The following is a 24463-nucleotide window of genomic DNA, read 5'->3' on the forward strand; positions in this document are numbered from 1 at the left end:
AGGCACGGGAAAAGGAAAGGGATCCCTGAAAAAAAGGGGGAAAAAAAAGGGAAAAATTCCTTCCAGAACATTCCCAAATCCGGGAAAAAAATGGGATTTTCCCATGGAAATCGATCCCGGAAAACGGGAGGAGGGATTTTTCCAGAGGGAAACTGAGGCACGGGAAAAATGAAAGGGCTCCATTAAAAAAAAGCGGGAAAATTCCTTCCCGAGCATTCCCAGATCTGGGAAAACCCGTGCCTCAGTTTCCCTCTGGAAAACCGGGAATTTTACAGGGAATTGTGGGAAAATGATCCCAAATCCCGGAAAACGGGAGGAGGGATTTTTCCAGAGGGGAAACTGAGGCACGGGAAAGAGATCCCTGTAATTAAAAAAAAACAAAAAAAAACAAAAAAAAAAAAGGGAAAATTTCCTTCCAGAACATTCTGAAATCCGGGAAAAAAATGGGATTTTCCCATGGAAATCGATCCCAGAAAATGGGAGGAGGGATTTTTCCAGAGGGAAACTGAGGCACGGGGAAAGGGAAGAAGATCCCTAAAAAAAAAGGGAGAATTCCTTCCAGAACATTCCCAGATCCGTGAAAAATGGGATTTTTTTTTCCATGGAGAAAGTTCCCGATCCCGGAAAACGGGAGGGATTTTTCCAGAGGGAAACTGAGGCACGGGAAAAGGAATGAGATCCCTAAAAAAAGAAAAAAAAATGGGAAAAACTCCTTCCCGAACATTCCCAGATTTGGGAAAAATGGGATTTTCCCAGAGAAATGGATCCCAAATCCCGGAAAATGGGAGGAGGGATTTTTCCAGAGGGAAACTGAGGCACGTGAAAAGGAAAGGGATCCCTAAAAAAAAGGGGGGGAAAAAAGGGAAAAATTCCTTCCAGAACATTCCCAAATCTGGGAAAAATTGGATTTTTCCATGGAAATCGATCCCGGAAAATGGGAGGAAGGATTTTTCCAGAGGGAAACTGAGGCACGGGATAAGGAATGAGATCCCTAAAAAAAAAAAGGGAAAAATTCCTTCCAGAACATTCCCAAATCCGGGAAAAAAATGGGATTTTCCCATGGAAATCGATCCCGGAAAATGGGAGAAAGGATTTTTCCAGAGGGAAACTGAGGCACAGGGAAAATGAAAGGGATCCCTAAAAAAAAAAAGGGGGGGAAATTCCTTCCAGAACATTCCCAAATCTGGGAAAAAAATGGGATTTTCCCATGGAAATCGATCCCAAATCCCGGAAAACGGGAAGAGGGATTTATCCAGAGGGAAACTGAGGCACGGGAAAAGGAAAAAGATCCCTAAAAAAAAGGGGAAAAAAAAAGGGAAAAATTCCTTCCAGAACATTCCCAGATTTGGGAAAAATTTTGGATTTTCCCATGGAAATCGATCCCGGAAAACGGGAGGAGGGATTTTCCCAGAGGGAAACTGAGGCACGGGAAAAGGAATGAGATCCCTAAAAAAAGAAAAAAAAAAAGGGAAACAATTCCTTCCCGAACATTCCCAGATTTGGGAAAAATTTGGGATTTTCCCATGGAAATCGATCCCAAATCCCGGAAAATGGGATTTTCCCCAGAGGGAAACTGAGGCACGGGAAAAGGGAAGAAGATCCCTAAAAAAAAATGGGGAAAATTCCTTCCAGAACATTCCCAAATCCGGGAAAAAAATGGGATTTTCCCATGGAAATCGATCCCAAATCCCGGAAAATGGGATTTTCCCCAGAGGGAAACTGAGGCAGGGGGAACCCAAGCGGATCCTGAAGGAATTCCGGGAATTTCTCACCGGGGATTTTTTTTCCCGGGATTTTTCCCTCAGCTCATTCCCGATTTTCCGGGCCGGGATGGGGTCGGGAATGGTTCCGGTGGCGCTGGCGCTGATCCTCTGGAATTCCCTGGGAACTTCGGATCCGTGCCCGGAGAATCCGGAATGTCGGGATCCAGGAGGAGATTCCGGAATTCCGGTAAAATCCTTGGGAATGGGGAATGGGGAATGGGAATTTTTTGGGAAAATTTTTGGGAACAAATCCCAAAAAAAAATGGAAAGAATTCCCAAAAAAATTAAAAAAAAATGGGATTAAATCCTAAAAATCTGTAAAAATGGAGGGATTTGGGAGTGGGAATTTTCCTGGAGATATTTTGGGATCAAATCCCAAAAAAAAATTGAAAATAATTCCCAAAAATTCCCCCCAAAAATGGGATTAAATCCCAAAAATGCCCTAAAAAATTGAGGGATTTTGGGATTAAATCCCAAAAATTCCCAAAAAAAGGGAGGGGTTTGGGAGTGGGAATTTTCCCATTTTTTGGGAAATTTTGGAGATTTTTTGGGATCAAATTGCGAAAAATTCCAAAAATTTCAGGGATTTGGGGATCAAATATCCCAAAAAATCCTTAAAAATGGAGAGATTTGGGAATTTAATCCAAAAAATCCCAAATATTTGAGAGATTTGGGAATCAAATCCCAAAAACTCCAAAAAAAATTGAAGAATTTGGGAATTAAATCCCAAAAATCCCCCAAAATTTGAGGGATTTGGGAATTAAATCCCAAAAATTCCAAAAAACTGGAGGGATTTGAGAGTGGGAATTTTCCTGGAGATATTTTGGGATCAAATCCCAAAAAAAAAATTGAAAATAATTCCCAAAAATTCCCCCCAAAAAATGGGATCAAATCCCAAAAATTCCCTAAAAACTGGAGGGATTTGGGAATGGGAATTTTCTCATTTTTTGGGAAATTTTGGAGATTTTTTGGGATCAAATTGCGAAAAATTCCAAAAATTTCAGGGATTTGTGGATCAAATATCCCAAAAAATCCCTAAAAATGGAGAGATTTGGGAATTTAATCCAAAAAATCCCAAAATATTTGAAGGGATTTGGGAATCAAATCCCAAAAATCCAAAAACAATTGAAGGATTTGGGGATTAAATCCCAAAAATTCCAAAAAACTGGAGGGGTTTGGGAGTGGGAATTTTCCTGGAGATATTTTGGGATCAAATCCCAAAAAAAAAATGAAAATAATTCCCAAAAATTCCCACCAAAAAATGGGATTAAATCCCAAAAATCCCCTAAAAAATTGAGGGATTTTGGAATTAAATCCAAAAAAAAAAAAAAAAGAAAAAAATCCCAAGAATTCCCAAAAATTACTTTAAAAAAAAAAAGGAGGGATTTGGGAATTAAATCCCCCAAAAAAATCCCTAAAAATTGAGGGATTTGGGAATTAAATCGAAAAATCCCTAAAAATTGAAGGGTTTGGGAATCAAATCCCAAAAACTCCCAAATATTTCAGTGATGTGGGAATCAAATCCCAAAAAAAAAGCCAAAAATTGGAGAGATTTGGGAATTAAATCCAATTAAATGAAATTTGGGAATTAAATGTTTGATTGATTTGGGAATTAAATCCCAAAAATCCCTAAAAATGGAGGCATTTGAGAATTTAATCCCAAAAATTCCAAATATTTGATTGATTTGGGAATTAAATCCCAAAAAAAATCCCCCAAAAAAGAGGGATTTTGGAATGGGAATTTTCCCAGGGATTTTTTGGGATCAAATTGCGAAAAATTCCAAAAAATTTCAGGGATTTGGGAATTAAATCCCCCCCAAAAAATCCCTAAAAATGGAGAGATTTGGGAATCAAATCCCAAAAAATCCAAAAAAAATTGAAGAGTTTGGGAATCAAATTCCAAAAAATCCCCCAAAATTTGAGGGATTTGGGAATTAAATCCCAAAAAAAATCCCCCCAAAAATTTGAGGGATTTGGGAATGGGAATTTTCCCGGAGATTTTTTTTTGGGATCAAATCTTTCAGATTTTTTTTTTTGGGATCAAATCCCAAAAAATCTGAAATATTCCCCCAAAAAAATTCCCAAATCTGGGAATTCCCAAATCCCGTTCCATCCCAGAATTCCTGGTGGGAATTGTTTGGGAATGGGGGGAGGAATTGGGAGATTCCCGTTAAAAAAGTGCTGGGAAATTTGGGAATTCCTTGGAATCAAGAGGGGAACGGGAATTCCGGGATGGAACGGGATTTGGGAATTCCCAAAATTTGGGAATTCTCCAGGATCACGTGAGGAATGGGAATTCTGGGATTTGGGAATTCCCAGATTTGGGAATTCCCTGGAATTACGCATGGAATGGGAATCCTGGGATGGAATTCCATGTGGGAATCATTCGGGAATGGGGGGAGGAATTGGGAGACCCCCAGAAGAAAACGCTGGGAAATTTGGGAATTCCTGGGAATCAAGAGGGGAACGGGAATTCCGGCATGGAACAGGATTTGGGAATTCTCTGGGATCACGTGAGGAATGGGAATTCAGGGATTTGGGAATTCCCAGATTTGGGAATTCTTTGGGATCACGTGATGAATGGGAATTCAGGGATTTGGGGATTCAGGGATTTGGGAATTCTCTGGGATCACATGTGGAATGGGAATTCTGGGATTTGGGAATTCCCAGATTTGGGAATTTTCTGGGATCAAGAGGGGAATGGGAATTCCAGCATGGAACAGGATTGGGGAATTCTCTGGGATCGTGTGTGGAATGGGAATTCAGGGATTTGGGAATTCCCAGATTTGGGAATTCTCTGGGATCAAGAGGGGAACGGGAATTCCGGCATGGAACAGGATTTGGGGAATTCTCTGGGATCATGTGTGGAATGGGAATTCAGGGATTTGGGAATTCCCAGATTTGGGAATTCTCTGGGATCATGTGATGAATGGGAATTCAGGGATTTGGGAATTCAGGGATTTGGGAATTCTCTGGGATCACATGTGGAATGGGAATTCTGGGATTTGGGAATTCCCAGATTTGGGAATTTTCTGGGATCAAGAGGGGAATGGGAATTCCAGCATGGAACAGGATTTGGGAATTCTCTGGGATCGTGTGAGGAATGGGAATTCAGGGATTTGGGAATTCCCAGATTTGGGAATTTTCTGGGATCAAGAGGGGAACGGGAATTCCGGGATGGAACAGGATTTGGGAATTCTCCGGGATCACGTGAGGAATGGGAATTCAGGGATTTGGGAATTCAGGGATTTGGGAATTCTCTGGGATCATGTGTGGAATGGGAATTCAGGGATTTGGGAATTCAGGGATTTGGGAATTCTCTGGGATCATGTGTGGAATGGGAATTCTGGGATTTGGGAATTCCCAGATTTGGCAATTCTCTGGGATCACGTGATGAATGGGAATTCTGGGATTTGGGAATTCCCAATGGGAATGGGGAGAGGAACTGGGAGATTCCCATTAAAGAAACACCGGGAAATTCAGGAATTCCCCAAAATTCCCCAAAATTCCCCAAAATTCCCCAAAATTCCCCAAAATTCCCAGCCACTCTCTCCTCTCAGGGAATTCCCTGCTCTCCCTCCAGGCCTGCCCGGGATCCTGCCGCTCCCGCCTTTCCTGGGAATCTCCGTTTTTTCCCGGGATGGGGGAATGGCAGCCGCTGTCGGCGGGACCCCGGGGTTACGTGATGAGCCACTTCCGATGGAACCGCTTCGGCCGCAAAAACAGCAGCGATCCCAACAGCCGGAAACGGGAATTCCATCCCGGCATCATTCCCGCCTTTTCCCGGATCTGGGAAGAGGCGGGAAAAGACGGGAAGCGCTCGTATTCCATGGAGCACTTCCGATGGGGGAAACCCGTGGGGCGCAAGAGGAGGCCGGTCAAGGTCTACCCCAACGGAGCCCAGGAGGAATGGGAGGAGAATTCCCAGCCGGAATTCCGGCGGGAAGAGCCGTGGGGTGGGGAGGGGGAGGAAGAGGAAGAGGAAGGGGGTTGGGAATTGCCCTGGGATTCCCGGAAGGAAAAGCGCTACGGGGGATTCATGAGCGCGGAGCGGAGCCGGAGGCCGCTGGTGACGCTCTTCAAGAACGCCATCGGGAAAAGCTTTTCCAAGGATGGGCAGTGAGGGAGGGGAAAAAAAAACCGGGAAAATCCTGGAAAATCCATGGGGAAAAAACCGGGAAAACCCCATGGGAAAAAAAAACGGGAAAAAAAAAGCGGGAAAATCCCGCCCCACCCCCCCCACCCCCCGTAGTGTCCCCTTAGCGCTTCGTCCTTCGGAATAAAGGGAGAAATCCCGGGATTCCGGGCTGGGAATTCTGGGATGGATCCTCCCTCCTCCCACCCCTCGGGTGGGAATTCTTGGGAATTCCTGGGAAATGCTGGGAAGGAGGGATGGAAAAAATTCCCGAAGAAAATAAAGGAAAATTCCGGATGAAGAGAGTTCGGGGAAAAAAAATCGGGAATTGGGGATGGAGCCGAAGGTTGGGAATGGGGGGGGGGAATTTTGGGGTGAGGGAATTCCCAGATTGGGAATTCTGGGAAGGAACTGGGAATGGAATTCCCATGGGAAAAGGTGGGAATTGGGATTTGGGATTTTGGGAAGGAATTCCCAGAGAATCCCTGGGAGTATCCAAGGAAAAGACGGAACATCCCGGGATTGGTGGGAATGGGGATGGGATTGGGAATCCGTGGATCCCATCCCAAGGAATTCCGGGATTCCAGGATCCAGGATGCTCAGGATTCATCCCGAGGGATTTTTATGGAATTCTGGGATAGGGAGACCCTTCCTGGAGTCCCCAAGTCCCAGGGAATTCCCAAAATTCCTTCCCTTGGGATGGGGCTGGATCCAACCCCAGGCTGGGATTTGGGCTGGAATTCCCTGGGAAAAACGGGGAGGAATTTTGGGAAGGAATTCCCGGAGAATTCCTGGATCCCTGGGAGCATCCCAGGAAAGGTTGGAATGGGATTTGAGCTCCCTTCCCATCCCAAAAATTCCAGGATTCCCCCAAATCCAAAATTCCCTTGGGAAAGCGCTGGAGCCCCTCTCGTTATCCCGGGGGAAATCCAGGAATGGGGGATCGGCCTTCGGAATTCCGCTGCTTCCGTTGGAGCCGAGCCCAACTCCGGGAACGCCAAATTCCATGGGAACCGTTCCCGGAGCCGCCAATCCCGATCCCAACACCAATCCTGATCCCGATCCCGATCCTGATCCCAACCCCAATCCTGACTGCAATCCCGATCCCGATCCTGATCCCGATCCTGATCCTGATCCCGATCCCAACCCCAATCCTGATCCTGATCCTGATCTCGATTCCGATCCTGATCCCAATCCTGATCCCGATCCTGATCCTGATCCCAACCCCAATCCTGACCGCAATCCCGATCCCGATCCTGATCCTGATCCTGATCCTGATCCCGATCCCAACCCCAATCCTGATCTCCAATCCTGATCCCAATCCCGATTCCAGTCCTGATCCCGACCCCAATCCTGACCCTGATCTCTGATCCCAATCCTGATCCCAATCCCGATTCCGATCCCGATCCTGGCCCCAGTCCTGATCCTGATCCCGATCCTGATCCAGATTTCCGATCCTGATCTCAATCCCTATCCTGATCTCTGATCCCGATATTGACCCCAGTCCCGATCCGATCCCGTTCCTGATCCTGATCCCGTTCCCATTCCTGATCCTGATCCTGACCCCAATCCTGACCCCAATCCTGATCCCAATCCCAATCTGGATCTCTGATCCTGATCCCGATCCTGACCCCAATCCTGATCCTGATCCCGATCCTGATCCCAATCCCAATCCCAATCCAGATCTCTGATCCTAATCCTGACCCTGGTCTCTGATCCCAATCCTGATCCCAACCCCAATCCCAACCCAATCTTGATCCCGTTCCCGATCCTGACCCCAATCCCAATCCTGATCCCCATCTCTGATCCTGATCCCAATCCCGACCCCAATCCCAACCCAATTCCGATCCCGTTCCCGATTCTGATCCCAATCCTGATCCTGATCCCGACCCCAATCCCGATCCAATCCCAATCCCAATCCCAATCCCAATCCCAATCCCAATCCCAATCCCAATACAGATCTCTGATCCTGATCCTGACCCCAATCCTGACCCTGATCCTGATCCTGATCCCAACCCAATCCTGATCCTGTTCCTGTTCCTGTTCCTGATCCTGACCCCAATCCCCATCCCGATCCCAACCCTGATCCTGGCCCCAATCCCAATCCCGATCCCAATCCTGACCCCAATCCCGATCCCAATCCCAATCCCAGATCCTGCTCCCAATTCCCAATCACAACCCCAATCCTGACTCCATCTCAATCCCAATCCGGATCTCTGATCCTGACCCCGATCCCGATCCCGATCCTGACTCCAATCCTGATCCAGGTCTCCGATCCGGATCTCTGATCCTGACCCCAATCCCAATCCCAATCCTGACTCCAATCCTGATCCAGGTCTCCGATCCGGATCTCTGATCCTGACCCCAATCCCGATCCTGATCCAGATCCCGATATTGACCCCAATCCTGACCCAATCCCAATCCTCTTCCCGATTCCAATCCCAATCCCCATCCCGCCCCTGATTCCCGATCCCGCCCCCAATTCCCAATCCCAATCCCACCCCCGATTCCTGATCCCGATTCCCGATCCCACCCCCGATTCCCGATCCTGATTCCTGATCTCAATCCCCGATCCCCGATCCCAATTCCCACCCCCGATTCCCGATTCCTGATCCCAGTTCCTGATCCCGATTCCTGATCCCAATCCTGCCCCCAATTCCCAATCCCAATCCAGCCCCTGATTCCCAATCCCGATTCCTGATCCCGCCCCTGATTCCCGATCCCAATCCCGCCCCTGATTCCCAATCCCGCCCCTGATTCCCGATCCCGATTCCCGATCCCGATTCCTGATTCCGATTCCCGATTCCCGATTCCTGATCCCAATTCCCGATTCCTGCCCCCAATTCCCGATTCCTGATCCTGATTCCTGCCCCGATTCCTGATCCCGATTCCCAATTCCCGCCCCCGATTCCTGATCCCGATTCCTGATCCTGGTCCCCGATCCCGATTCCCGATTCCCGCCCCTGATCCCCGATTCCCAATCCCGATTCCTGATCCAGCCCCTGATTCCCAATCCCAATTCCCGCCCCTGATTCCCGATTCCCGATTCCTGATCCTGATTCCTGCCCCTGATTCCTGACCCCAATCCCTGATCCCAATTCCCACCCCCGATTCCCGATCCCTGATCCTGATCCCCGATCCCAATTCCCGATTCCTGATCCTGATTCCTGATCCTGATTCCTGATCCTGATTCCCGATTCCCACCCCTGATTCTGATTCCTGGTCCCGATCCCCAATTCTGATTCCTGATCCTGATTCCTGATCCCAATCTCCAATTCTGATTCCTGATCGAAATTCCTGATCCCAATCCCTGATCCCGATTCCCGCCCCCGATTCCTGATTCCCAATTCCTGATCCCAATTCCCGCCCCCGATTCCTGATTCCCAATTCCTGATCCCAATTCCCGCCCCCAATCCCCGATTCCTGATTCCCAATTCCTGATCCCGATCCCAATTCCCAATTCCTGATCCTGATTCCCACCCCCGATTCCTGATTCCTGATCCCCACCCTCGATTCCCGATCCCGATTCCCGCCCCCGATCCCGATCCCGATTCCGGCGGGTCACAAACACCAATCCACGCCTTCTCCGACAGAATTTATGGATCCGGAACACAAAACTCCGGGGGGCGGCTCCCGGCAATTCCCGTTTCCCCCTCCCCACCATCCCTGAGCTCGCAGCTCCCGGAATTCCGAAAAAACCCCGGGAAAAAAAAAAGAAAATCCCTTCCCGAGGGGCTCGGGGGCTCCTGATCCCGGCGGAGATTCCCGAGGATTCCTCAGGAATTCTCCAGCACCTGGTGGGGGAGGGGGACGGATCCGGCTTTTTCCCGGCCCTTGAGGAAGAAGGTGAGGAGCTCCCCTTTGCCCTTGACGTAGACGGCGCCGCGCCGGACGAAGCGGAACCCGAATTCCTTCAGGATCTGCTGCGTCTCCTCCACCACCTGAGGGGAATTCCGAAGGGAAAAACGGGGAATTTGGGAAGAGGGGAATTCCAAAGGGAAAAAAAAATGGGAATTTGGGAATTTCGCCCTTCTTCCCCGGGATGGGAAAAGAGGGGTAAAAGGAAAAAGGGAGGGGAAGGAGGGGATGGATTCCGGGTGTGGGGATTTGGGAAGGGAGAGTTGGTGGGAATTCCTGGATGGGATGGAATTCCCAGAGAATCCCTGGGAATATCCAAGGAAAAGCTGGAGCGGCCTGGGAATGGGATGGGGTTGGGAATCTGTGGAGCCCAGCCCAAGGAATTCTGGGATTCTGGGACTGAGGATGTTCAGGATCCATCCCGGGGGATTTTTATGGAATTCTGGGAAGGGAGACCCTTCCTGGAGTCCCCAATTCCCAGGGAATTCCCAAAATTCCTTCCCTCGGGATGGGGCTGGATCCAACCCCAGGCTGGGAATGGAGGGAATTCCCTGGGAAAAGGGAGCTCAGGCCGGGATCTTGGGAAGGAATTCCCCGCTGGGCTGGAATTCCCAGGGAATTCTTGGGATTGTCCAAGGAAAAGCTGGAGCAGGATGGGAATGGGATGGGAATTTGTGGATCCCATCCCAAGGAATTCCGGGATTCCGTAAGCCTGTGAGTCCAGGGAGTCCTGGCTATTCATTCCCCATTCCCAGACATTCCTGGACGTGATTCCCGGTGATTCCTGGACGTGATTCCCGGTGATTCCCACCTGGATGTTCCCCATGACTCCGGTGGATTCCCGGTGATCCCTGGGAACTCATTCCCCATCCCCCCCGACATTCCCAGTGATTCCTGGACATTCCCAGTGATTCCCAGCTATTCCCAGCTATTCCTGGTGATTCCCACCTGGATGTTCCCCATGACTCCGGGCGGATTCCCGATGATCCCTGGACATTCATTCCCCATCCCCCCATCCCCCCAGACATTCCCGGTGATTCCCAGACACAATTCCCAGTGAGATTCCCAGTGATTCCCACCTGGACATTCCCCATCCCCCAGGACATTCCTGATGAGATTCCCGGCTATTCCCACCTGGACGTTCCCCATCCCCCCAGGAAATTCCTGGTGATTCCCAGACACAATTCCCAGCTATTCCCGGCCATTCCCACCAGGATGTTCCCCATGACTCCGGTGGATTCCTGGTGATCCCTGGGAACTCATTCCCCATCTCCCAGGACATTCCCGGTGATTCCCAGTGATTCCCAGTGGGATTCCCGCCCCATTCCCACCTGGATGTTCCCCATGACTCCGGTGGATTCCCGGTGATCCCTGGCTATTCATTCCCCATCCCCCAGGACATTCCCGGTGATTCCCGGTGATTCCCAGTGATTCCCAGCTATTCCCACCCCATTCCCACCTGGATGTTTCCCATCCCCCAGGACATTCCCGGTGATTCCCAGTGATTCCCAGTGATTCCCAGTGAGATTCCCGCCCCATTCCCACCTGAATGTTCCCCATGACTCCGGTGGATTCCTGGTGGTTCCTGGCTATTCATTCCCCATCCCCCAGGACATTCCCAGCGATTCCCAGCGATTCCCAGTGATTCCCAGCGATTCCCAGCGATTCCCAGTGATTCCCAGTGAGATTCCCGCCCCATTCCCACCTGGATGTTCCCCATGACTCCGGTGGATTCCCGGTGGTTCCTGGCTATTCATTCCCCATCCCCCCATCCCCCCCAGACATTCCCGGTGATCCCTGGACATTCCCAGTGATTCCCAGCGATTCCCGGTGATTCCCAGCTATTCCCACCCCATTCCCACCTGGATGTTGCCCATCACTCCGGTGGATTCCCGGTGATCCCTGGCTATTCCCAGTGATTCCCAGTGATTCCCAGTGATTCCCAGTGATTCCCAGTGATTCCCAGCTATTCCCAGTTATTCCCAGTGAGATCCCCGCCCCATTCCCACCTGGATGTTCCCCATGACTCCGGTGGATTCCCGGTGGTTCCTGGCTATTCATTCCCCATCCCCCAGATATTCCCAGTGATTCCCAGTGATTCCCAGTGATTCCCAGTGAGATTCCCGCCCCATTCCCACCTGGATGTTCCCCATCCCCCAAGACATTCCCGGTGATTCCCAGTGATTCCCAGTGATTCCCAGCTATTCCCACCCCATTCCCACCTGGATGTTTCCCATGACTCCGGTGGATTCCTGGTGGTTCCTGGCTATTCATTCCCCATCCCCCAGGACATTCCCGGTGATTCCCAGTGATTCCCAGCGATTCCCAGCTATTCCCGCCCCATTCCCACCTGGATGTTTCCCATGACTCCGGTGGATTCCATCCTGCTGGCCACGTTGACGGTGTTGCCCCAGATGTCGTAGTGCGGCTTCCGGGCGCCGATGACTCCGGCCAGCACCGCCCCCTTGTTCATCCCTGCCAGGAGAATTCCCGGGATTATCCCCGGAATTCCCAGAATTCCCGGGATTCCCAGAATTCCCGGACTTGCCAATGCGCAGCATGAAGTTGTTGAAGGACTGGTAGTTGATGTTCATCAGCGTCACCTTCATGGCCAGCGCGAAGTCAGCCAGGTCGGCCAAGTGCTGCCAGCGCTCCTTGTCCGAGCGGGGATCCGGCTGAGGAGAAAATCCCGGGAATCGGGGACAGAACGGATCCAACGGACACGGCCGGGGAGAGGGGGGATGAGGGGGATGAGGGAGATGAGGGAGATGATGGGGATGAGGGAGATGAGGGGGATGATGGGGATGAGGGAGATGAGGGGGATGATGGGGATGAGGGAGATGAGGGGGATGATGGGGATGAGGGAGATGAGGGGGATGATGGAGATGATGGAGATGGGAGATGGAGATGGGAGATGGAAGATGATGGAGATGGAGATGGGACATGGAGACAGAGACGGAGATGGAGATGATGGAGATGGAGATGGGAGATGAGGGAGATGGGACGTGGAGATGGAGATGGAGATGAGAGATGAAGATGATGGGAGATGATAGAGACGGAGATGGGAGATGATGGAGATGATGGAAATGGAGATGAGGGAGATGGGAGATGGAGATGGAGATGGAGATGGGAGATGGAGATGATGGGGATGATGGAGATGGGAAATGGAGATGATTATGAAAATGATGGAGATGGGAAATGGAGATGATTATGAAAATGATGGAGATGGAGATGGAGATGGAGATGGAGGCGATGGAGATGGAGATGGGAGATGAGGGAGATGGGAGATGGAGATGGAGATGGGAGATGAAGATGATGGAGATGATGGAGATGGAGATGGGAGATGATGGAGATGATTGAAATGGAGATGAGGGAGATGGGAGATGGAGATGGAGATGGAGATGGGAGATGGAGATGATGGAGATGGAGATGGGAGATGGAGATGATGGAGATGGAGATGATGGGGATGATGGAGATGGGAAATGGAGATGATGGAGATGATGGAGATGATGGAGATGGGGATGGGAGATGATGGAGATGGAGATGATGGAGGTGATGGAGGTGATGGAGGTGATGGAGGTGATGGAGGTGATGGAGATGGAGATGATGGAGATGGAGGAGATGGGAGATGGGAGATGATGGAGATGGAGATGGGACATGGAGACAGAGATGGAGATGGAGATGATGGAGATGATGGAGATGGAGATGATGGAGATGGAGATGGAGATGGGAGATGGAGATGATGGGGACGATGGAAATGGAGATGGAGATGATGATGAAAATTATGGAGATGGAGATGGAGATGATGGAGATGGAGATGGGAGATGATGGAGATGGGACATGGAGATGGAGATGATGGAAATGATGGAGATGGAGATGGGAGATGATGGAGATGATGGAAATGGAGATGAGGGAGATGGGAGATGGAGATGGAGATGGGAGATGGAGATGATGAAGATGGAGGAGATGGAGATGGGAGATGGAGATGATGGAGATGGAGATAGGAGATGGGAGATGGGAGATGGAGATGATGGAGATGGAGATGGGAGATGAGGGAGACGGGACATGGAGATGGAGATGGAGATGATGGAAACGATGGAGATGGAGATGGAGATTATGGAAATGATGGAGATGGAGATGAAGATGAGAGATGAAGATGATGGGAGGTGATAGAGACGGAGATGGGAGATGATGAAGATAATGGAAATGGAGATGAGGGAGATGGAGATGATGGAAATGGAGATGAGGGAGATGGGAGATGGAGATGGAGATGGGAGATGGAGATGATGGAGATGGAGATAGGAGATGGGAGATGGAGATGGAGATGATGGGGATGATGGAGATGGAGATGGAGATGGGAGATGGAGATGGAGATGGGAGATAGAGGTGGTGGAGATGGAGATGGAGATGGAGATGATGGAAACGGAGATGGAGATGATAGACATGGAGATAGAGATGATGGAAATGATGGAGATAGAGTTGGAGATGGAGATGAAGGAAATGGGAGATGGGAGATGGAGATGGGAGATGGAGACGGAGATGATGGAGATGGTAGATGGAGATGGGAGAGGGAGATGGGAGATAGAGATGATGGAGATGATGGGGATGGAGATAGAGATGATGGAGATGGAGATGGAGATGGAGATGGAGATGGAGATGGGAGATGGAGATGGGAGATGATGGAGATGGAGATGGGACATGGAGACAGAGATGGAGATGGAGATGATGGAGATGGAGATGGAGATGGAGATGGAGATGGGAGATGGACATGATGGGGATGATGGAGATGATGGAGATGGAGATGATGGAGATGGAGATGGAGATGGGAGATGGAGATGATGGAGATGATGGAGATGGAGATGGAGATGGAGATGGGAGATGGAGATGGAGATGGAGATGGAGATGGAGATGATGGGGATGATGGAGATGGAGATGGAGATGATGGAGATGGAGATGGGAGATGATGGAGATGATGGAAATGGAGATATGGGAGATGGAGATGGAGATGGGAGATGAAGATGGGAGATGGAGATGGAGACGGAGATGATGGAGATGGGAGATGGAGAAGATGGAGATGATGGAGATGGAGATGATGGAGATGATGAAGATGGAGATGATGGAGATGGAGACTATGGAGATTATGGAGATAATGGAGATGGAGATGGAGATGGAGATGATGGGGATGATGGAGATGGAGATGGAGATGGAGATGGAGATGGAGATGATGGGGATGATGGAGATGGAGATGACGGAGATGGAGATGAAGGAGATGATGGAGATGAGGGAGATGGAGATGAAGACGTGACACCCAGCTGTGACACCCCCCAGCTGTGACACCCAGCTGTGACACCCAGCTGTGACACCCCCCAGCTGTGACACCCACCAGCTGTGACACCCCCCAGCTGTGACACCCCCCAGCTGTGCCCCCAGGGCCGGTTCCGGGCCTCCTGGGTCCATTCCCCGTTCCCGGGGGTGTCCGGGGGCGGATCCCGGGCTGACCTTGGCTCCGAATCCGTTGGCGCCGGCGTCGGGCGTCACCCCCGAGGCGGCCATGTAGGTGCTGCCGATGGTCTTGATCTTGGTGATGCAGCGGAACTGGGGCTCGTCCAGCAGCTGCGCACGGACACAAATCCCGGGATCGACCCCGGAGCCCAGATATTCCCAAAATTCTCACCCGGATATTCCCAAAATTCCCACCCGGATACTCCCAAAATTCCCACCTGGATGTTCCCAAAATTCCCACCCGGATATTCCCAAAATTCCCACCCGGATATTCCCAAAATTCCCACCTGGATGTTCCCAAAATTCCCACCTGGATCCCCCCTGGATATTCCTGAAATTCCCACCTGGATATTCCCAAAATTCCCAGTCTGATCCCACCTGGATATTCCCAAAATTCCCACCTGGATCCCACCTGGATATTCCCAAAATTCCCACCTGGATATTCCCAAAATTCCTACCTGGATCCCGCCTGGATATTCCCAAAATTCCCAGTCTGATCCCACCTGGATATTCCCTGAGATTCCTGCTGTGATCCCACCTGGATATTCCTGAAATTCCCAGTCTGATCCCACCTGGATATTCCCAAAATTCCCACCTGGATGTTCCCAATTATTCCCAGTCTGATCCCACCTGGATATTCCCAAAATTCCTGGTCTGATTCCACCTGGATATTCCCAAAATTCCCAGTCTGATCCCACCTGGATATTCCCAAAATTCCTGGTCTGATCCCACCTTGACATTCCTGAAATTCTCACCTGGAACCCAGCCCGGACGTTCCCGAAATTCCCAGTCTGATCCCACCTGGATATTCCCAAAATTCCCACCTGGATCCCACCTGGATATTCACAAAATTCCCACCTGGATGTTCCCAATTATTCCCAGTCTGATTCCACCTGAATATTCCCAAAATTCCTGGTCTGATCCCACTGGGATATTCCCAAAATTCCCACCTGGATCCCACCTGGATATTCCCAAATTCCCAGTCTGATCCCACCTGGATATTCCCTGAGATTCCTGCTGTGATCCCACCTGGATATTCCTGAAATTCCCAGTCTGATCCCACCTGGATGTTCCCAAAATTCCCACCTGGATGTTCCCAATTATTCCCAGTCTGATTCCACCTGGACATTCCCAAAATTCCTGGTCTGATCCCACCTGGATATTCCCAAAATTCCCATCTGATCCCACCTGGATATTCCCGAAATTCCTGCTGTGATCCCACTTGGATATTCCTCATCCCACCTGGCCATTCCCAGTTATTCCCAATAAATCCCACCTGGATATTCCCAGGGATTCCCAGTCTGATCCCAATGGATATTCCCCGCAATTCCTGCTGTGATCCCACCTGGATAATCCCCATCCCAAGAATTCCCATCCTGGCCAGGAATTCCCATCCATCCCTAATCCTGACTGGAATTCCCATCCATTCCCCATCCCAGCAATTCCCATCCATTCCCCTTCCCAGGAATTCCCATCCCAGCCAGGAATTCACATCCATTTCCTATCCCAGGAATTTCCATCTTGGCCAGGAATTCCCACCCATTTCCCATCCCGGGAATTCCCATCCATTCCCCATCCCAGGCAGGAATTCCCGCCCATCCCCCATCCCAGCAATTCCCATCCTGGCCAGGAATTCCTGCCCATTCCCCATCCCAGGAATCCCCATCCATTCTCTGGGAATTCCCGCCCATTCCCCATCCCAGCAATTCCCATCCTGGCAGGGAATTCCCATCCATTCCCTATCCCAGGAATTCCCATCCATTCCCTATCCTGACTGGAGTTCCCATCCATCCCCCATCCCAGGAATTCCCATCCATTCCCCATCCCAGGAATTCCCATCCATTCCCCATCCCAGCAATTCCCATCCATTCTCTGGGAATTCCCATTAATTTCCCATCCCAGGAATTCCCACACATTCCCCATCCCAGGAATCCCCGTCCATTCTCTGGGAATTCCCGCCCATTCCCCATCCCAGGAATCCCCATCCATTCTCTGGGAATTCCTGCCCATTCCCCATCCCAGGAATCCCCGTCCATTCTCTGGGAATTCCTGCCCATTCCCCATCCCAGGAATCCCCATCCATTCTCTGGGAATTCCCGCCCATTCCCCATCCCAAGAATCCCCATCCATTCTCTGGGAATTCCCGCCCATTCCCCATCCCAGGAATTCCCATCCCAGCAATCCCCGCCCATCCCCCATCCCAGCAGGCAATTCCTGTGGGTTCCCCATTCCAGTCGGGAATTCCGGCCGGTAATTCCGGTCATTATTCCAGTCCCACATTCCTGTGGGTCCCACATTCCCATGGTTCCCACATTCCCGTCATTCCCATGGTTCCCACATTCCCATCATTCCCATGGTTCCCACATTCCCATCATTCCCACATTCCCGTCATTCCCGTGGTTCCCACATTCCCGTGGGTCCCACATTCCCGTCATTATTCCCATGGTTCCCACATTCCCATGGGTCCCACGTTCCCGTCATTCCCATGGGTCCCACATTCCCGTGGTTCCCACATTCCTGTTGGTCCCACATTCCCGTCATTCCCATGGTTCCCACATTCCCATGGGTCCCACATTCCCATCATTCCCGTGGTTCCCACATTCCCGTCATTCCCGTGGTTCCCACATTCCCATCATTATTCCCATCATTCCCATCATTCCCGTGGTTCACACATTCCCATCATTCCTACATTCCTGTCATTCCCATGGGTCCCACATTCTTGTGGGTCCCACATTCCCGTCATTCCCGTCATTCCCACATTCCCGTCATTCCCGTGGTTCCCACATTCCCATGGGTCCCACATTCCCATCATTCCCGTGGTTCCCACATTCCCAACATTATTCCCGTCATTCCCATCATTCCCGTGGTTCCCACATTCCTGTCATTCCTGTGGGTCCCACATTCCCGTGGGTCCCACATTCCTGTCATTATTCCCGTGGTTCCCACATTCCCATCATTCCTACATTCCTGTCATTCCCGTGGGTCCCACATTCCCATCATTATTCCCATCATTCCCATCATTCCCGTGGTTCCCACATTCCCAACATTATTCCTGCGGGTCCCACATTCCCGTGGTTCCCACATTCCTGTTGGTCCCACATTCCTGTCATTATTCCCGTGGTTCCCACATTCCCATCATTCCTACATTCCTGTCATTCCCGTGGGTCCCACATTCCCATGGTTCCCACATTCCCATCATTATTCCCGTGGTTCACACATTCCAGTCATTATTCCCATCATTCCCATCATTATTCCCGTGGTTCCCACATTCCCATCATTCCTGTCATTCCCGTGGTTCCCACATTCCCATCATTCACGTGGATCCCACATTCCCTTCATTCCCACATTCCCGTCATTCCCATGGGTCCCACATTCCTGTGGTTCCCACATTCCCATCATTCCCGTCATTCCCACATTCCCGTCATTCCCATGGGTCCCACATTCCTGTGGTTCCCACATTCCCATCATTCCCGTCATTCCCACATTCCCGTCATTCCCGTGGTTCCCACATTCCCATCATTATTCCCGTCATTCCCATCATTCCCGTGGTTCCCACATTCCCAACATTATTCCCATGGTTCCCACATTCCCATGGTTCCCACATTCCCATCATTATTCCCATGGTTCCCACATTCCCGTGGTTCCCACATTCCCATCATTCCCATCATTCCCGTGGTTCCCACATTCCCATCATTTTTCCCATGGTTCCCACATTCCCATGGTTCCCACATTCCCGTGGTTCCCACATTCCCATCATTATTCCCATGGCTCCCACATTCCCGTAGTTCCCACATTCCCGTGGGCCATCATTCCCGCGGGTCATTCCCGCATTCCCGGGCACTGACGGCGTCGAAGTCGGAGATGATCTCGTTGAGGAAGCGCAGGCACTCGATGCCGCCGTTGTTGATGCTCTCCTCGGTGTAGAAATCCGCAAAGTTGGGCAGGGAGGCGAACATCACCCCGATCTCCTCGTACGACTGACTGTACAACTCCTGGAATTGTTATCCCAACGGGAATCATCGTTATCCCGACAGGAATTATCCCAACGGGAATTCCAGAGGTGAACATCACCCCAATCTCCTCGTACGACTGGCTGTACAACTCCTGGAATTGTTATCCCAACGGGAATTATCCCAATGGGAATTCCAGAGGTGAACATCACCCCGATCTCCTCGTACGACTGACTGTACAGCTCCTGGAAATGTTATCCCAACGGGAATTATCCCAATGGGAATTCCAGAGGTGAACATCACCCCGATCTCCTCATACGACTGGCTGTACAGCTCCTGGAATTGGGAATTGTTATCCCGATGGGAATCATCGTTATCCCAACGGGAATTATCCCAATGGGAATTCCAGAGGCGAACATCACCCCGATCTCCTCGTACGACTGACTGTACAGCTCCTGGAATTGTTATCCCAATGGGAATCATCATCATCCCAACAGGAATCATCATTATCCCAATGGGAATTATCCTGACAGGAATTCCAGAGGTGAACATCACCCCGATCTCCTCGTACAACGGACTGTACAACTCCTGGAACTGTTATCCCGATGGGAATCATCGTTATCCCGACGGGAATCATCCCAATGGGAATTACGGGCAGGGAGGTGAACATCACCCCGATCTCCTCGTACGACTGGCTGTACAGCTCCTGGGAATCGGGAATTGTTATCCCAATGGGAATTCCAGAGGTGAACATCACCCCGATCTCCTCGTACGACTGACTGTACAGCTCCTGGAATCGTTATCCCAATGGGAATCATCATCATCCCAACGGGAATTATCCCGACAGGAATTCCAGAGGTGAACATCACCCTGATCTCCTCGTACGACTGACTGTACAGCTCCTGGAATTGTTATCCCAACGGGAATCATCGTTATCCCGACGGGAATTATCCCGATGGGAATTCCAGAGGTGAACATCACCCCGATCTCCTCGTACGACTGACTGTACAACTCCTGGGAATCATCGTTGTCTCGATGGGAATTATCCCAACGGGAATTGGGAATCACACTGGGAATTATCCCAACAGGAATAAATTATCCCACTGGGAATTATCCCAATGGGAATCATTATCACACCGGGAATCATCATCCCGCCAGGAATTATCCCAACGGGAATTATCCCAATGGGAATTGGGAATCCCACCCGGAATTATCCCAATGGGAATAATCCCACTGGGAATTATCCCAGTGGGAATTATCCCAATGGGGATTACAGGCAGGGAGGCAAATTAATTATCCCGATGGGAATTAATTATCCTGATGGGAATTAATTATCCCGATGGGAATTAATTATCCTGATGGGAATTAATTATCCCGATGGGAATTAATTATCCCAACGGGAATTATCCCACCAGAAATTGGGAATCACACCGGGAATTAACCCAATGGGAATTAATTATCCCACCGGGAATCATCCCACTGGGAATTATCCTGCCAGGAATTATCCCAATGGGAATTATCCCGATGGGAATTGAGAATCACACCAGGAATTAATTATTCCCCCTGGAATTATCCCACTGGGAATTATCCCACTGGGAATTGGGAATCACACTGGGAATTATCCCACCCGGAATTAATTATCCCAACAGGAATCATCCCACCCGGAATTATCCTGATAGGAATTATCATCCTGCCAGGAATTATCCCACCGGGAATTATCCCACCGGGAATTCCAGAGGGCGCCCGAGACAGGAGCAGTCAGGGATGGGTCACTCGGGATTTGTGGGATGGAGGGAAATTGGGATTATGGGAATGGGGTTGGGAATCCGCGGATCCCATCCCAAGGAATTCCGGGATTCCGGGATCCAGGAGGCTCGGGATCCATCCCGAGGGATTTTTGTGGAATTTTGGGAAAGGAAATCCAGGGGTTTTCTGGGATTTGGGGTTTTTTTGGGATACCCCAGGAATTCCTTCCCAAATCCCAAATCCCTCCCCGTTTTCCCAGGGAATTCCCTCCATTCCCAGCCTGGGATTGGGAATGAACCTGGAATTATTCAGGAATTATTCAGGAATTATTTGGGAATTATTCTGGAATTATTTTGGGAATTATTTGGGAATTATTCTGGAACTATTTGGGAATTATTTGGGAATTATTCAGGAATTTTTTGGGATTTTTTTTTTTAATTATTCTGGAATTATTTGGGAATTATTGGGGAAATATTCAGGAATTTTTCAGGAATTATTTGGGAATTTTTCGGGAATTATTCAGGAATTATTTGGGAATTATTTGGGAATTATTCGAGAATTATTCTGGAATTATTTGGGAATTATTCTGGAATTTTGGGGGAATTATTCCGGAATTATTTGGGAATTATTGAAGCCATTCCGGGATTCCGGGATCCAGGATGTTCAGGATCCATCCCGAGGGATTTTTTATGGAATTCTGGGAAGGGAGACCCTTCCTGGAGTCCCCAATTCCCAGGGAATTCCCAAAATTCCTTCCCGGGGAGGAGTCGGGATGGGGACGGAGCCAGAATCCGAAGGGATAATGCTGGGATAACGCGGGAAAGAAGCAGGGAAAAAAAAGGGAAAAAAGGGGGGGAAAAGTGGGGAAAAGCAGGGAAAAGCAGGGAAAAGTAGGGAAAAAGTGGAGGAAAAAACAGGGAAAAAATGGGGAAAAAAGTGGCAAAAAAAGCAGGAGAAAGCGGGGAAAAAGCAGGAAAATCAGGAAAAAGTGGGAAAAATCGGGAAAAATCAGGAAAAATTGGGAAAAAGTGGGAAAAGGCAGGGGAAAATCAGGAAAAAAGTGGAGAAAAAACAGGATAAAAGCAGGAAAAAGTGGGGGAAAAGTGGGGAAAATCAGGGAAAAAGTGGGGAAAAGCGGGAAAAAGTGGGACAAAGCAGGGAAAAATCAGGAAAAAGTGGGAAAAATCAGGAAAAAGCAGGAAAAATGCGAGAAATAGTGGGGAAAAAGTGGGGAAAAAAGCCGGAGAAAGTGGCAGAAAAAGCAGGAAAAATCAGAAAAAAAGTGGGGAAAAGTGGGAAAAATCAGGGAAAAGCGGGAAAAAGTGGGGAAAAAAACGGGGAAAAAAGCGGCAAAAAAAGCAGGAGAAAGCTGGGAAAAAGCAGGAAAAATCAGGAAAAAGTGGGAAAAATCAGGAAAAAAGTGGAGGAAAAAAAACAGGAAAAAAACAGGGAAAAAAGTGGCCAAAAAAGCAGGAGAAAGCGGGAAAAAAGCAGGAAAAATCAGGGAAAAAGCAGGAAAAAAGCAGGAAAAAGTGGGGGGGAAACAGGAAAAAAGTGGGGAAAAAAGCAGGAAAAGAAGCAGGAAAAAGTGTGGAAAAAGCAGGAAAAATCAGGAAAAAGCGTGAAAAGAAGGGAAAAAGCAGGAAAAAGAGGGGAAAAAAGCGGGAAAAATCAGGAAAAAATGCAGGAAAAATCGGGGAAAAAGCAGCGAAAAAAGCAGAAAAAAGCAGGAAAAAAGTGTGGGAAAAAAGCAGGGAAAAGTGGGCAGAAAGCGGGAAAAATCAGGAAAAAGCAGGAAAAAAGTGGGGGAAAAACAAGGAGAAGTGGGAAAAAAGGGGAAAAGGGGGAAAAAGCAGGAAAAATCAGGAAAGATCAGGAAAGAAGTGGGGGGAAAACAGGAAAAAAGTGGGAAAAAGCAGAGAAAAAAGCAGGAGAAAGTGGGGAAAAAGCAGGAAAAAGCAGGAAAAAATGGGAAAAAGTGGGGGAAAAGCAGGAAAAAGTGGGAAAAAGTGGGAAAAGGCTGGAAAAAAGTGGGGGAAAAACCAGGAAACAAGTGGGAAAAAAACAGCAATAAAAGCAGGAAAAATCAGGGAAAAGCGGGAAAAATCAGGAAAAAGTGGGAAAAAAGTGGGGGGAAAACAGGGAAAAGTGGGAAAAAAGGGGAAAAGAGGGGAAAAATCAGGAAAAATCAGGAAAAAGCAGGGAAAAAGCAGGAAAAATCGGGGGGAAAGTGGGAAAAATTAGGAAAAAGCGGGAAAAAGGGGGGAAAAAAAACAGGAAAAAAGAGGGGAAAAAGCGGAAAAAAGCAGGGAAAAAAGCAGGGAAAAGTGGGGAAAAGTGGGAAAAATCAGGAAAAAGTGGGAAAAAGAGGGAAAAAGTGGGAAAAAGCAGGAAAAAAGTGGGGGAAAAAAACAGGAAAAAAGAGGGAAAAAAGCAGCGAAAAAAGCAGAAAAAAGTGGGGAAAAAGCAGGAAAAATCTGGGAAAAGCAGGAAAAAGCAGGGAAAAAGTGGGAAAAAGCAGGAAAAAGCAGGAAAAATGGGAGAAATAGTGGGGGAAAAGTGGGGAAAAAGCAGGAAAAAAGTGGAGGAAAAAACCAGGAAAAAGCGGGGGAAAAGGCGGCAAAAAAAGCAGGAAAAAGAGGGGAAAAAGCAGGAAAAATCAGAAAAAAGTGGGAAAAAAGGGAAAATCAGGAAAAAGTGGGGAAAAGTGGGAAAAATCAGGGAAAAGCGGGAAAAAACGGGGAAAAAAGCGGCAAAAAAGCGGCAAAAATAGCAGGAGAAAGCGGGGAAAAAGCAGGAAAAATCAGGAAAAAGTGGGAAAAAGTGGGGGAAAAATGGGAAAAAATCAGCAAAAAAATGAAGGAAAAAGCGGGAAAAACCAGGGGAAAATCAGGGAAAAAGTGGGAAAAAGCAGGAAAAAAAGCAGGAAAAAGTGGGGGGGAAAATAGGAAAGAAGCGGAGAAAAAAGCAGTGAGAAAAGCAGGAAAAAGCGGGGAAAAAGCAGGAAAAAAGTGGGGGAAAACAGGAAAAACACGGGAAAAGTGATAAAAAAGGGAAAATCAGGGAAAAGCGGGAAAAAGCAGGAAAAATCGGGGGGAAAGTGGGAAAAATTAGGAAAAAGTGGGAAAAAGCGGGGAAAAAGCAGGAAAAAGTGGGAAAAAGTGGGAAAAAGCTGGAAAAAAGTGGGGGAAAAACCAGGAAACAAGTGGGAAAAAAACAGAAATAAAAGCAGGAAAAAGCTGGGCAAAAAGCAGGAAAAAGAGGGGAAAAAGCGGGAAAAAGTGGGAAAAAACAGGAAAAAGAGGGGAAAAAGCAGGAAAAATCAGGAAAAATTGGGAAAAATTGGGAAAAATCAGGGAAAAGCGGGAAAAAGCGGGGAAAAAAGTGGCAAAACAGCAGGAGAAAGTGGGGAAAAAGCAGGAAAAATCAGGAAAAAGTGGGAAAAAGCGGGAAAAAATCGGGAAAAAAGCGGGAAAAGCAGGAAAAAGGTGGGAAAAAGTCGGGAATAC

The 24463-nt window shown here is 49.1% G+C and overlaps 2 protein-coding genes across 2 annotated transcripts in view; one reads left to right on the forward strand and one right to left on the reverse strand.

Moving 5' to 3' along the window:
* Positions 1-1830: 1830 nt before the first annotated feature.
* On the forward strand, positions 1831-5886 carry POMC (proopiomelanocortin). Its single transcript, XM_058834084.1, has 2 exons — positions 1831-1950; positions 5347-5886. Exons 1-2 carry the CDS (start codon positions 1831-1833, stop codon positions 5884-5886), a joined length of 660 nt encoding a protein of 219 aa, XP_058690067.1.
* Positions 5887-9540: 3654 nt separating this feature from the next.
* ADCY3 (adenylate cyclase 3) overlaps positions 9541-24463 on the reverse strand; it is a 48691-nt gene continuing 33768 nt past the window's right edge. The window contains exons 17-21 of the mRNA XM_058834077.1: positions 19104-19250; positions 15256-15369; positions 12305-12431; positions 12107-12231; positions 9541-9839 (exon numbers count right to left, since the gene is read on the reverse strand). Coding sequence (XP_058690060.1) covers positions 9675-9839; positions 12107-12231; positions 12305-12431; positions 15256-15369; positions 19104-19250 — 678 coding nt within the window. The 3' untranslated portion in view covers positions 9541-9674. The remainder of the gene's footprint in view (positions 9840-12106; positions 12232-12304; positions 12432-15255; positions 15370-19103; positions 19251-24463) is intronic.

This window comes from Poecile atricapillus, chromosome 3 (assembly GCF_030490865.1).
Source record: "Poecile atricapillus isolate bPoeAtr1 chromosome 3, bPoeAtr1.hap1, whole genome shotgun sequence".
In the NCBI taxonomy this organism is placed as follows: Eukaryota; Metazoa; Chordata; class Aves; order Passeriformes; family Paridae; genus Poecile; species Poecile atricapillus.

Bases quoted from the DNA above. Each gene is read 5' to 3' on its own strand.
- POMC (XM_058834084.1), top strand. From the start codon at position 1,831: ATGGGGTCGGGAATGGTTCCGGTGGCGCTGGCGCTGATCCTCTGGAAT. The intron at 1,951-5,346 runs GTAAAATCCTTG...CTCTCCCTCCAG, and splicing joins GAGGAGATTCCGGAATTCCG to GCCTGCCCGGGATCCTGCCG.